Source organism: Bos grunniens, chromosome 13, assembly GCF_055505025.1.
Source record: "Bos grunniens cultivar Pamir isolate PY7600 chromosome 13, Bosgru_T2T1.0, whole genome shotgun sequence".
Classification (NCBI taxonomy): domain Eukaryota; kingdom Metazoa; phylum Chordata; class Mammalia; order Artiodactyla; family Bovidae; genus Bos; species Bos grunniens.
Window position 1 is genome coordinate 58,484,111 of NC_141177.1, and position 12,703 is coordinate 58,496,813.

Here is a 12,703-nt window from a genome sequence, read left to right on the forward strand (position 1 = left end):
AAATCATGGAACTGACATCTGGAAGAATGAGTGGAAACTGTTTCCTTTTCCTCCAAAGATGACAGGAGAAATCGTCCACTGAAAATCGCCTTGAGCAGGGGAGTCCCTCAAGGGACACACGATTGCTGAGGGAAGTCTTTCTCAGGTAGGGAACAGATGATGATCAGAATTAAAAGCCCTGAGTTCTAGCCCTCCTCCACTCTTTATTGTACATATGGTTTCAGTCAAGCCATCTACTGTCTCTCTGTCTTGATTCCCTACCTACAAAATGCAGAGCTCAATAACACTACCTGTGTTACCAATACTGAGGACCAGTAAGAAAACTGTGAGAAGTTGACTGTCACTATTATGAGCTTTCATGCATGTGTTTTCTTTTCAATGTCCCTTAGCACCCAACCCACGCTAATCATTAGTTGCTGTCTGGTCGCTAAGTCATGTCCAACTCTTTTGTGACCCCCCTGGACTGTAGCACCCCTCCCCACCCCCCATCCCCGGCTCCTCTGTTCATGAGATTTCCCAGGCAAGAGTACTAGAGTGGGTTGCCATTTCCTTCTCCAGGGGTTTTCCTGACCTGGGCACTGAACCCTCATCTCCTGCATTGGCAGGGTTCTTTACCACTGAGCCATCAGGGAAGCCCCAAAAAATCATTAGTAAGGATCCAATAAATACCTCTGAGTTGGGGGAAAAAAAAAAGATTTGGGGAGATTAATTCCACTTATTCACTCTACCTTCTCATCACATAGGGGCTTCCCTGGTGGCTCAGTGGTATAGCATCTGCCTGCCACTGCAGGAGACGCAGGTTCAATCTCTGGGTAGGGAAGATCCCTGGAGAAGGAAATGGCAACCTACTCCTCTGGTGATGGCTACCTTGTTTGTGGTCTCTTCTCTAATGACACAGAGGTAACAGGAGCTATTGAATAAAGACAGGTGCGGAAAATGTCGCATCTCAGGTTGGGAAATACGTGGGCAATCTGCAAAGATTTAAACTTATGCTTTTGAGTGTGTGCACATGAGTTTTTCATTAGTCAAATTTTTGTCTACTTGATACAACAGAGTTGACTTCTAAATGGATTTTTACAATTACTTTTTTTTTTTTTGGCTGTGCAGCGTGACACTCAGGATCTCAGTTCCCTGATCAGGAATCAAACCTGTGCCCCCTGCAGTGGAATGGCAGAATTCTAACCACCAGGGAATTCCCTTGATTACTTGTGACATCATGCAAATGATATATTTTAAAAGTCATCCCGGACAGCTAGATTAATTGGCAAAATGGAATCTCTGAAAAGGTGATTTCTTCACGTGGACATAACACACAAATATACACATCCACCCAGGAGGACACACACTCATGTTCCTCAACTACCAACAAGGGCAGAAAGTTCTACTGGGCCTTGCTCTGCCACATGAACTCACAAGAACTGTCCTATTTCATCTCAGGATCCTCAGAGAAGGTCAAGACAGCCAGAACAGCAGTCCCTTGGAGACTGAAAAGTTTTCCACGTTCTTTGAAATAAACTGGGAAAGGAGGAGGGAGGGAGAGAGTTGGAGTGCAGGGTCATCTGTCAACATCCACCTTGGAGCAGCCCCACCTTGCTGAGCCTCCAACCACAACCCTCTTCATACTTGACACTGAGGAGGTCACGTCCATCTTAGGCTGTGTGCTAAGTTGCTCAGCTGTGTTCCTCTCTCTGCAACCACATGGTCTGTAGCCCGCCAGGCTCCTCTGTCCATGGGATTCTCCAGGCAAGAATACTAGACTGGATTGCCATTTCCTTCTCCAGGGGATCTTTCCAACCCAGGGAACAAACCCGTGTCTCTTACGTCTCCTGCACTGGCAGATAGGTTCTTTATCACTAGTGCCACCTGGGAAGCCCCCCACCTTAGGTTACTTTTCCATTTTTTACTGTCTCGTGGATTCTTCTAAAATGTCTCCAGGTGCTTAAGGAGGTTTAATGCAATGTGCAGGACAGCAGAGACAGTAAATGCACCAGTGGCTAAATGCACTGGCTTCTCATTGCCCTGGGGACCCACCACTCCCTCAGCCCCACCTGCCTGCCTGGCGGATCACTGAGCTCTGGATCCCATCTGCTTGCAGGTCACCCTGCTCCACTTTTACGGCACCCACAACAAACAAACCAATGCGGCTACCACACGAAGCTGTACAACCCAGCTGTACGACTCCTACACAAAGGGCTGTACAATCCATTCCCATTTACCATGACCCTGTAGGGGTCACTGGAGCTTTTTTCTCTATGAGACGCAGTTCTTGGAAGCGATCGACTCCCACACCCGAGGCAGAGGAGACGGCTCTCCCATTCCGGTCATCTGGGGAGAACAGGACCTTTTAGTTGAGGAGGAAACAATCAAAGGGGAGCCGCAGAGGATGTGGAGTCACAATTCCACAGCCAATGGAGTCCCACCAACTCCACTGTCCATGCGGACACACTGCCCGAGGCTTGGAAACAGAAGCTCAGTTCTGGCCCTTGTCTGGAAAGCACTTTGGTGCTAACATTTGAGCCTGGGTGTGTCGGGCTGTTTGCTATTCTGGGAATCCATGTCAAACAAATAATGAAGCTGGAGTCTGAAGACAAGGTTTCCAGTTTTCCCCTTCCTGCCCCTCCCAGCCTCTGTCGGCACAGAGTAACCTCTCCTGCAGGGCAAAGAGCAAGATGGGAGCTTCCAGGGGAGAACGGTCCCCAGCAACCTTCCCTGGAGCAGGAGTGGGGATTGAGAGGACCGAAGTACCAGAGAGAGACTCTTTCGAGTTTCAAAGGGCTTCTTGGCTGAGATGCACACTTCTGGAAAGGAGAAGTAGAAAGTGGGGGGCTGGGGAGGGGCAGGGACCAGGCAGGCAGAGGACTATGGAAGACAGGTCACCTCAAGGAAGACACCCACAGAGCAAATTATCCTGCAGGCAAGAGACCACAGGAGCTGCCGAGACTGGCTTCACGGCCCCCACTCAGGGTGCCTGGGCTGGGTCAGCTGACCTGCAACCGGGATCTGGACCTGGCATTGTTCCTGCGTTCCATGCCTGCTTGCCATTTGAGAGCCAAGAACAGGGTGGATGGCCTTCCTGAGATTTTACTCCTGGATCAGATTAGAAGGATCCTGTCCTCCTGGGGGCACTGGTGACCCACTCCAGTACTCTTGCCTGGAAACTCCCATGGACAGAGGGCCTGGTGGGCTGCAGTCCATGGGATCCCTAGAAGTCGACACGGCTGAGCGACTTCACTTTCGCTTTTGACTTTCATGCATTGGAGAAGGAAACGACAGCCCACTCCAGTGTTCTTGCCTGGAGAATCCCAGGGACGGGGGAACCTGGTGGGCTGCCGTCTATGGGGTTGCACAGAGTTGGACACGACTGACATGACTTAGAAGCAGCAGCAGTCCTCCCGGGGAAGGAATCTCCCACTGCTTCATAGTGGCTCCTGGTTAGCTGTCTCTAAGGTGTCGTTTTCTAGACTGTGTTGGGACGCTCTCTTGCATTAGAGTATCATGGGGAGCTACAGTTATGTCTGGCTGTACAACGCATTCCGATCTACTATGGCAGCAGTCACAGGTATGTCTGTGTATTTAAACCATAACATCCTTCTGTGCACACACAAGAAAATCCTGTTTTTCAGTCCCCTTCATCTAGTTGGGATCTTGTTCTAATTCCGCTCAATGCAACGTGGGAGGAAACTGCGTGGGCCACCGTTAGCCCTGGCCCCTGACCTCCTGAGTCCTCTTTCCTACCCTTTCTTCTTTCCCCTTTGGCCAGTTAAGTGCAAAAGCTCCAGCAGAAACCTCCAAGACCCTGGGGAATTGACATCATAACTAGATGTCCTTTGGGTGACTTGGGTCCCAGGGTCACCTGGAGGTAAACCACCCTGATCCACTTGGCTAGGAATGTCCACATTCCAGTGTTCAAAGCAAAAATTAACCTTGATTATGCTAAACCACAGACATTACAGCAATCAGGTCATCTGACTCCTAGGTATCACATATTCTGTTGGGACGCACAGAGTTCCTCCATTTTTTTCCAGCTCCCTTGTTAAAATCAAAAAGATCACCACCAGAGACACACTGGCACAAAAATTAACAGCTGAAACCAGTCCATTATGTTGAGTCCTCTAAAAAATCTTACACAAGTAAATAAAAGAGGTTTTTGGTAGAGATTTTACACAAAATAGGAACAGCCCCTCCCCTATCCAGAAAAGCATTCTTGTCTCAATGGTTGGTTTGCTGATTGACTGATTTACTTTTTGCAAATATTTATTGAGTGCCTGCTCTGTACACTGAAAGGACTTAGGAAGTGTAGTGAAGTGGTGATCAAAGTAGACTTAATTCCCTTCCCTCATAGGGGAGGCACATTATAATTAAGGAGGCAGACAACAAACAGATAATATGTAACATGAATGTCAAAGCTATGGTTTTTCCAGTGGTCATGTATGGATGTGAGAGTTGGACTATAAAGAAAGTTGAGCGCCAAAGAATCGATGCTTTTGAACTGTGGTGTTGGAGAAGACTCTTGAGAGTCCCTTGGACTGCAAGGAGATCAAACCAGTCCATCCTAAAGGAGATCAGTCCTGAATATTCATTGGAAGGACTGATGCTGAAGCTGAAACTCCAACTTTGGAGTTTGGCCACCTGTTGTGAAGAACTGACTCATTGGAAAAGACCCTGATTCTGGGAAAGATTAAAGGCAGGAGGAGAAGGGAACAACAGAGGATGAGATGGATGGCATCACTGACTCGATGGACATGAGTTTTAGCAAGCTCTGGGAGTTGGTGATGGACAGGGAAGCCTGGTGTGCTGCAGTCCATGGGTTTGCAAAGAGTCAGACACAACTGAGCAACTGAACTGAACTGACTGATAAGTGCTTTGAAGGTTAAAACAGGATAAGGGACAGAAACTGATGGGCAAGTTTAGAGGATGCTTTGGAGCAAAGACCAGAATGTCTGGGGACCCCCAGGGACCCCTCCACCCACCACTTCCCTTGCCAGGGCTGTACTCTGCAAGGCTGCCAATACAGTTTTTTTTCCAGCTTCACTGAGATATAACTGACATGTAATCTTATCTGATTTTAAGGTGTACAATATATTGATTTGATAGTTACATACTGTGAAATGATCACTACCACAGTGAATATAGTATCTTAAGACCCCAGTGAATCAGGGGTGGTAGGGGGTTTCAAGACATTGGGGCCAGAGTGAAAGCAGTCGCCGCAGGGCTGCTATGGGCGGGCATGGGCATCCTAAGGACCACTCTGAGGAGCCCAAGGGCCTTCAAAAGAAGCAGAATATTGGACTTCCCTGGTGCTCCAGTGGTTAGGACTCAGTGCTGCCTCTGCAGGGGGCAGAGTTTCCATCCTTGGCTGGGAAACTAAGATCTCACACGGCACACGGCGAAAAAAAAAAAAGCATGATATAGTTAGACTCAAATTCAACCACTAATTACTAAGCACCTCTCTGCAATTCACACTGTTTACTACCCAGCAGCTGACGCTTCAGCCCCGGGAACATCATCGATAAGAATTATTCTCAAGGTAACCATATGCCCAGTTGCCAAAACAGTTCTGGGTTACAACTGTTGTCCCACTGAAATTATTCATAGCGGTCCCTTTCACTCTCAAAACTGTCTCAGTTTGAACAAGTAACACGATCACCTAGAGGATCCTTATCTATCTGTAGATTGATAAACTCAAAGCCCTAGGGTGGTATAATTAGCTGTTTGTTCAGCACATATTTATTGATCGCTGTCTCATGCCTGGTGCTCTGTTAGGTTCTGGGGATGTGAAGACAAAGAAGTCATGGTCTTTGCCCTCGAATACCACACTCTCACTCTCACAATGCCAAATATGATCAAGCCCACAAGGAATCATGGGTGATGCAGCCATCAGAGGCTGGCCTCCTTTGCATGGTCCTCTTGCATATCAAAGAACTGGAGAAGAGGCCACACTCCTTCACAGCATTATTTTCACCCAGGACTCAGTGGGGATCTTAGAAATCTAACCTGAATTCTTAGCCCCCTTTCACGTGCTCCCCAGCCACCTTTCTAGCCTTCTTCTGCACACAGACCCAATCCTGGACCATCTCTAACAATCCTGGGTCCCCTCTTCTAAATTTCAGCTACAAATATCCAAATTGCAATCAACATCTCCACCTGGATCCCTGAGAAGCTTCCAGATCCTACCATAGTCAAAAGATTTTCTGCTCTCCACTTGCAAGCCACAAACAATTCCCCTTCAGGTAAATGACAACTTCCCAGAAGCACAGACCAAAATTTCTGAAGTCATCTCCAATTCCTCTGTCTCTCTTATATCCTATATCCAATCCCTTGGCCAATTCAGTTTCATCCTCAATATATATCTAAAGTCTGTCTTCTTACGACCACCTGTTCTACTCCCCTACCTGCTGATTCAAGCTAGTGACTGGTTTACTTTGGAAGCTTCCTAACTGGGCTCCCTGCTCTGCCCTCAACCCCACTCGGGTGATTCTCAGTAGAGCACCCAGGACTACCTCTGAAGAAACCTCTCAGACCCGCCAGCAGCTGCCACTTCCTTTGAAATAAAAGCCGAAGTCCTTAATATCAGAGGCCCTACTCGACAGGGCCTAGAATTCTCTCTTAACCTCTTTTCTATCCATCCTTTCCCCATGTTGTTCTTTGAAAATGCCCTTTTTCTTCCCTCCCTTAGCTCTTTCTGATGTCCCTTCAAGTATCACAGCAGTGCTTAGTCACTCAGTCGTGTCCGACTCTTTGAGACCCCATGGACTGTGGCCCACCAGGCTCCTCTGTCCATGGGGATTCTCCAAGCAAGAACCCCAGAGTGGGTTGTAACCACCTCCTCCATCATAGTAGTGAGGCCGTCTCTAACAACCCTACTACAGTTTCACCCCCACCCCTCCATACTCAATATCCGCTTTCTCTGCCTTATTTTCCCCCACAGTTTAATGAACTTACTAGATAAAACATAAGATGCCCAGTTAAATTTGAATTTCAGATAAACAATGAATAATTTTTAGCATAAGTGTATCCCAAATATTGCATGGTATATACTTATACTAAAAAAAGTTTATTTTTTACCTGAAATTCAAATTTAAATGAGCCTCTTTTATTTTTGTTTGACAAAATATGGCAACCCCACCATATAAAATGCTATTTTACTTATCTGTTTATTGTTTTTGTCCTCCACTCCCCCTCCCCCACACTTGGCCCTTAGAATATAAGGCAAGGGCTTTTCATCTATTTTGTTCATTGCTGGATCCCCAGAAGCTAAAACAGTGACTCCCACAGAACAGATGCTTGATATTTAGTGAATAAATGAAATAAGGTGATCACACTGCATCAGTCTCACCATCTCAGTCTCTGAAGGGTCTCTGAACTGCTGTGGTTGTTTGTAAATTGTTTCTTAAATCAGTTCCACTCTCTTGTTGCGCCTCTAGATTCCGAGTATTTCGTAATGCAGCAGAAGCCCAGAGGTTGAATTCCTGCTGCAGGACCCTGTCTATCAAACAGGGCAGGGGAGGGGGCCCCACTGCGTAGGGGCCCCGAAGGAGAGTCTTGTGCTTTGACAGCACACACACAGACAACAAGCTGAGGACTCTGAGTCTGGGATTCTCCAGGGTTCACTGGTCTTAAAGTTTCCTGCTTTTCACCGGGGGGAATTTCTATCTCTTCTAATTGCATTTTCTTCTGTCTGGCTTAGTTTTGCATTTTCAGTGTGGATGAGTCATGTGTGACTTCCCTTTTGCCTTTTTAAAAAACACACACCTTTTCCCCTGTGCATTGTTGTTACTCCCACGCACAGCACTGCAGCCCCGCAAGCATGGCTGTTAACTGGCCCCTGGATGAACCTGGGCTAAGGTTGGGGGCGGGGAGGGTTCTGGATTGTGCTGGGTCCAAACCCGCTGCCTTCGCGATAGTGCATGCAAGGTAGGCTCCGGAGTCAGAGACGTCAGACACTGGACCGCCCAGCCGAGGAGCCCTTTCCCCACCCAACCCCACTGCATAATTTCTTTGGAACGACATATGCTTCTGGAAGTTCCCTACGGAAAAGACAAGTCTATTATAAACACAATCAAAGGGAAACTGCTCAGAGAAAATCTATCAGAACTGTCTTAACAGCTCCCAACTTTTGAATTCAAGCACTCAGAAAATTCGCACAGCTCCATCTCTCTTCTACATGGACAAGTGCTCCCCTGCTGTTCCGATCCGGAAAAAAAAAAAAAGAAAACACCCCCAAACTCTGCGATTTAACTCTCAAATACGACCAAACTTGCCTCCGACGTGCCTGTGCCTCGTGGAATCCCCCCAACCAATGAATGGAAGTGTTGCCGTCCCCGAGAGACCTTTCCAGAAAGAGCTCCTCTCTCCCGCGGCTGGAGCAGTGAGCATGGAAAGCTGCTTTGGGCGATGTATTTGTCATTGCCCGGAGATCTAGCAAGTACTGACGGCTTACAGGGCTACCAATGTAACATCACCCCGCCACTTCTTTGGCTGCTCAAGAAAATCCTGCCAGAGATTAAAAAAAAAAAAAAAAGTCCAGCCTACAGCTCTCCACTGAGTTGGGAAAACGCACCACCCCAAGAAATACGCCTTTTCTGTGCCAGGCGCTCGCTCTGCAGTTATAAAAAGCAGCAGCCAGCCGCGAGGCACACGCGGAACCGTAACTCCATCTTTGAATGAGAGCCTCTTACTTACCCGGCATCTGTCTGCTGTCTGCTGAGTAAGGAAGGCATGGCTCACATTTCTGGCTTTCGTTTTCTTCCATTGTCCCTGCCTCCGGCCCAGGCTCCTCTCTGGTCTTTAAACTTCAGAGCGCCGTTCTGAAAAAACGCTTCCAGAAAGCGCCTGGAAGGGGGCCCGGGGGGTGGGGAGGAGGGGACGGTGCGAAACCCCACCCCAAACTATTCTCCACTCCGGTGCAAAGTCTCTCTCGCCGGGGAAGACTGCATTCCAGCGCCCGGCCTCCCGCGTCCCTCCGCGCGCGCGCGTCCCCGGGTCCGTCCGTCTGTCCGCCCGCCGGCTCCCTGAGGAATGCGGGCTGGGCCCCCCGCCCGCCCCCGCGCCGCGCGCTTCCCCGAGGCCCCAACAGGTGATGCGCTGTCCTGCCCTGGACCCACGCGGGCCCCCCCGAGGCAAACTGCGGCGACTCCGCAGCTGGGGAAGGAAAACATGGCCCGGGATCGCCGGCAGGAGCCTTTGCTGGAAGCCGGTTCTCCGTCTCTTTCATCTCACAGAATCAGCCTCCCCAAATAGGCTGATATCCTGAAAAAGGAACAGCCGACTGCGGAACGTCCCAAATTTCAGTGAAATCCCTTTTAAAAGGGGCAACGAGAAGGACAGGTTTTATGCTGAAGGTTCTTACACACTTTCTTCACCAAGCGTTTAGAGCTTGATTAACAGACAGATACAGCTGACTTTGCACACAATCAGTTTGTCTCTTCAGCTGGACTTTTCAAAGTTTGTACTCCTTTGCCTACACTTTCTCAACAGTTCCTCCTCCCCAACACACATAAACACACTAACACGTTGATCACAAATCTGAAAAGTAAACTAGTAAAATCAACCTTCTGAATCTCTCCAGTTCATTAAAATAGAAAGGAAATGCTTTTCTTTGGATGGGCAGAGTTGCATCCAGCATACTCATTCTCCCTTGAAACTACCTACAAACATTTATTTTGTTCTTTACCCGGTCCTTGAAACCCTGGCCGATTTCCCAGAAAGTGAAAAGGGGAAGCATAGTGTCCACAAAAATGTAAAAAAAAAAAAAAAAAAAGGTATATGATCTGTGCAATGTACATGCTGCTATTTCAGATATGGACAAATCACACACTACCTAGGAAGAGGGTGATCTTTTAATCTGTAGGAGCCCCATTATTTGGTGGGGGGAAGGAGGATGGTTAGCCTGCTGACCATAAGGCTTGGCCCAGTTTACATATCATTCAGACAAGGTTTTACATTAATTTAGATGAAGAGTGTGTGCAGAACAATGACTGGCCTACCCTCCAGATTCTGTCCTTGAGTCACCTGTGTACTTTGGCAGTGTGGGGGACATATTTTGGCCATTTCAGAGAAAAAAGATTTGGAAGCCCATGAAGAAGTCATGCCAGGAAGTCACATCAGGTCATCGTGCAAGGTCATCACATCAGGAAGGGAAGAAGAGCCCCCCTCAACTCCTAAAAGGATTTTTCTTGAAACCCAAGAAGATGTGGTGGATCTAGAAGAAAGTTAAAGCCAAGCCCAGTAGCACTGAAGGCAGGCAGTTGGGTTGACTGGGGCAGATATCTCAAGGACCTCGTGACTTTGCAACAGGCTGACCTGGTAATCTTGCTTTAAGGAGGAACTAATTATACACACTTTCTGTATTGGTGGCCTACGGCAAAGGCCAGACGAATCTCCTTTTAACCTCATTATTTCCTTGGGTTCAGAGTGTTCAGGAAGCAGGGATCTGAGTTCAGGCCCCCAGGTCCAGATTATCTGGGTCCTTGTCTAGCTGTTGAGTATTTGTCTTCAAGTTATTAATGCCAGAAAGGATGGGGGTGGGGTAGAAGGAGAGAGCACGGCAGGGCAGCTCCAGATGTTAGCCTAAACCAGATGTCCCTGGGCTTGTGGCTGTGACACCAACCCACCTTGATTTGATGTGTGGAGAGCCTGTTCCTAGCAGTTTCTGCCTGTCTCTTGACACAGTACAGAGGCAAAAACCCCAGGATGAAGGAGACGGCAAGGCACCTACAATGGCGGTCTGTCCTCAACAATCTGTAGCACCCTGGCCTACTCGGGGGTCTTCCAGACTAGCTCAATCCAGGCAAAAAAGACGCACCTTTCAATGCAGATTCTGCTTCCCTGGGGCTGTTTGGAAAGTGTAAGAGCAGATAAACTCTCTTGTCGATTTCAAATAAGCCAGATGGGGGCTCTCCCACCCATCTTGCACTCTGCTTAGTTCCCTGGCAGCCCAAGAAACCCCCTTGGGGAACTATGTGTCCCAGCCCCTGTGGCTGGAACCCTCCCCTCCCCTACAAGCGAAGCTGACTCTGGCCTCTGCAGACATTCCTTGAAGCAAGATTCTTCAGGGAGTGCACAAAAGAAAAAGGCATTTAGCAATGAAGATACTTAACATAAATCATTAAGAACCATGCAATCTAGATATAGATTTACAGTAAAACACATTCTCTTGAGTAGTCAAACTTTCTGATCGTACTATGGGGAAAAGCTTCTATCGTACTAATACTGGCCCTTTGTTCCTCCTCCTTGAGAACAGGAACTGAAAACAGTTGGAGAGGCTCTGTATTAATGCCACGGCACTATTCTCTACATTGCTCCCCAAAGCAAAGACCTCGCTGAGAACTTTTTGCTGATTGTCAGTTTCTCTGAGTGGGGTCTCTGGCAAACAGTAACCCTTTTCTGCAATCTCCATTCGTTTAATAATTCAGATCTTCATGAAACATACTATTATTGTCATTGCTATTACTGTGGGATGTTCATTCTGGAAGAAACACTCTTTGAACTAGACGTACATGAAGCTTTTCGGTTTCATTTAATGTCTGGGTTAAAAAAAATTGCTATGACAAACCAACCTGCCTACCGCCAGCCTTCGAAATTTGTTGTGAAAGGCCTAAAGAAAGCGGGAAGCACTTGAAATGTGGATTTTCCTGCAGACACATAAAGACCTACAAGAAAGTTACCATCAGGCTATATTTTCAACTCCATTTCAGTTAACCAGGAAAGGTACAAGATGATTTCTTGGTTAATGGCACCATATGTTGGCAATTCATGATTCCCAATGAGCTAAGACACAGAGAAGTGTCATTTAAAAAGGAAGACAACTCCATCAGCAGATGAATGGATAAGAAAGCTGTGGTACATATACACAATGGAGTATTACTCAGCCATTAAAAAGAATACATTTGAATCAGTTCTAATGAGGTGGATGAAACTGGAGCCTATTATACAGAGTGAAGTAAGCCAGAAGGAAAAACATAAATACAGTATACTAACGCATATATATGGAATTTAGAAAGATGGTAACAATAACCCGGTGTACGAGACAGCAAAAGAGACACTGATGTATAGAACAGTCTTATGGACTCTGTTGCAGAGGGAGAGGGTGGGAAGATTTGGGAGAATGGCAATGAAACATGTAAAATATCATGTAGGAAACGAGTTGCCAGTCCAGGTTCGATGCATGATGCTGGATGCTTGGGGCTGGTGCACTGGGACGGCCCAGAGGGATGGTATGGGGAGGGAGGAGGGAGGAGGGTTCGGGATGGGGAACACATGTATACCTGTGGCGGATTCATTTTGATATTTGGCAAAACTAATACAATTATGTAAAGTTTAAAAATAAAATAAAATTAGAGGAAAAAAAAAAAAAGGGAAGACAACTGATGAGATACTAGTGATGTAAGGAGAACTGGTGATTTTGCACCCAGAACAAACCCATGACAGAACTGAGCCATTATTGGTTGTGATAATGCAATTTCAACGGGCATTACTATGATGGACATTAATCACAAAAATCATAAATATTGTGTATGACTTCTGGGCAGGCATATTTAATTATAGGGCTGAGGAAAGCATGTCAGTTTTCTTCGTGTAAGTTTTTCAAGAAAAAAATCGCTAGAATAAGCATTCGTGGAATCATGCTGCTATGTTTCAATTTTTTTCTTTTCTGTTTTACTTAAAATCCTATTAAGAACAGGATAACTTAAAATGATATGAC

The 12,703-nt window shown here is 47.0% G+C and overlaps 1 protein-coding gene and 1 long non-coding RNA gene across 28 annotated transcripts in view; one reads left to right on the forward strand and one right to left on the reverse strand.

The window, feature by feature from the left end:
- LOC147361056 (uncharacterized) overlaps positions 1–5,097 on the forward strand; it is a 35,462-nt gene extending 30,365 nt beyond the window's left edge. The window contains exon 4 of the long non-coding RNA XR_015139667.1: positions 1,108–5,097. This is a non-coding gene — a long non-coding RNA (uncharacterized LOC147361056). The remainder of the gene's footprint in view (positions 1–1,107) is intronic.
- The window catches only part of KIAA1217 (KIAA1217 ortholog), an 820,709-nt gene that overhangs the window by 344,844 nt on the left and 463,162 nt on the right, over positions 1–12,703 (reverse strand). For 9 of the 27 annotated variants that reach the window (XM_086334408.1, XM_086334409.1, XM_086334367.1 and 6 more), the window contains exon 1: positions 8,683–9,121. The exons of 8 other annotated variants lie outside the window; for them this stretch is intronic. In XM_086334408.1, the coding sequence (XP_086190534.1) occupies positions 8,683–8,752 (70 nt within the window). In that variant the 5' untranslated portion in view covers positions 8,753–9,121. Of the gene's footprint in view, positions 1–7,336; positions 7,705–8,682; positions 9,122–12,703 lie in introns of those variants that run through there. 10 more of the 27 variants (XM_086334364.1, XM_086334360.1, XM_086334362.1 and 7 more) reach the window with 6 other exon arrangements.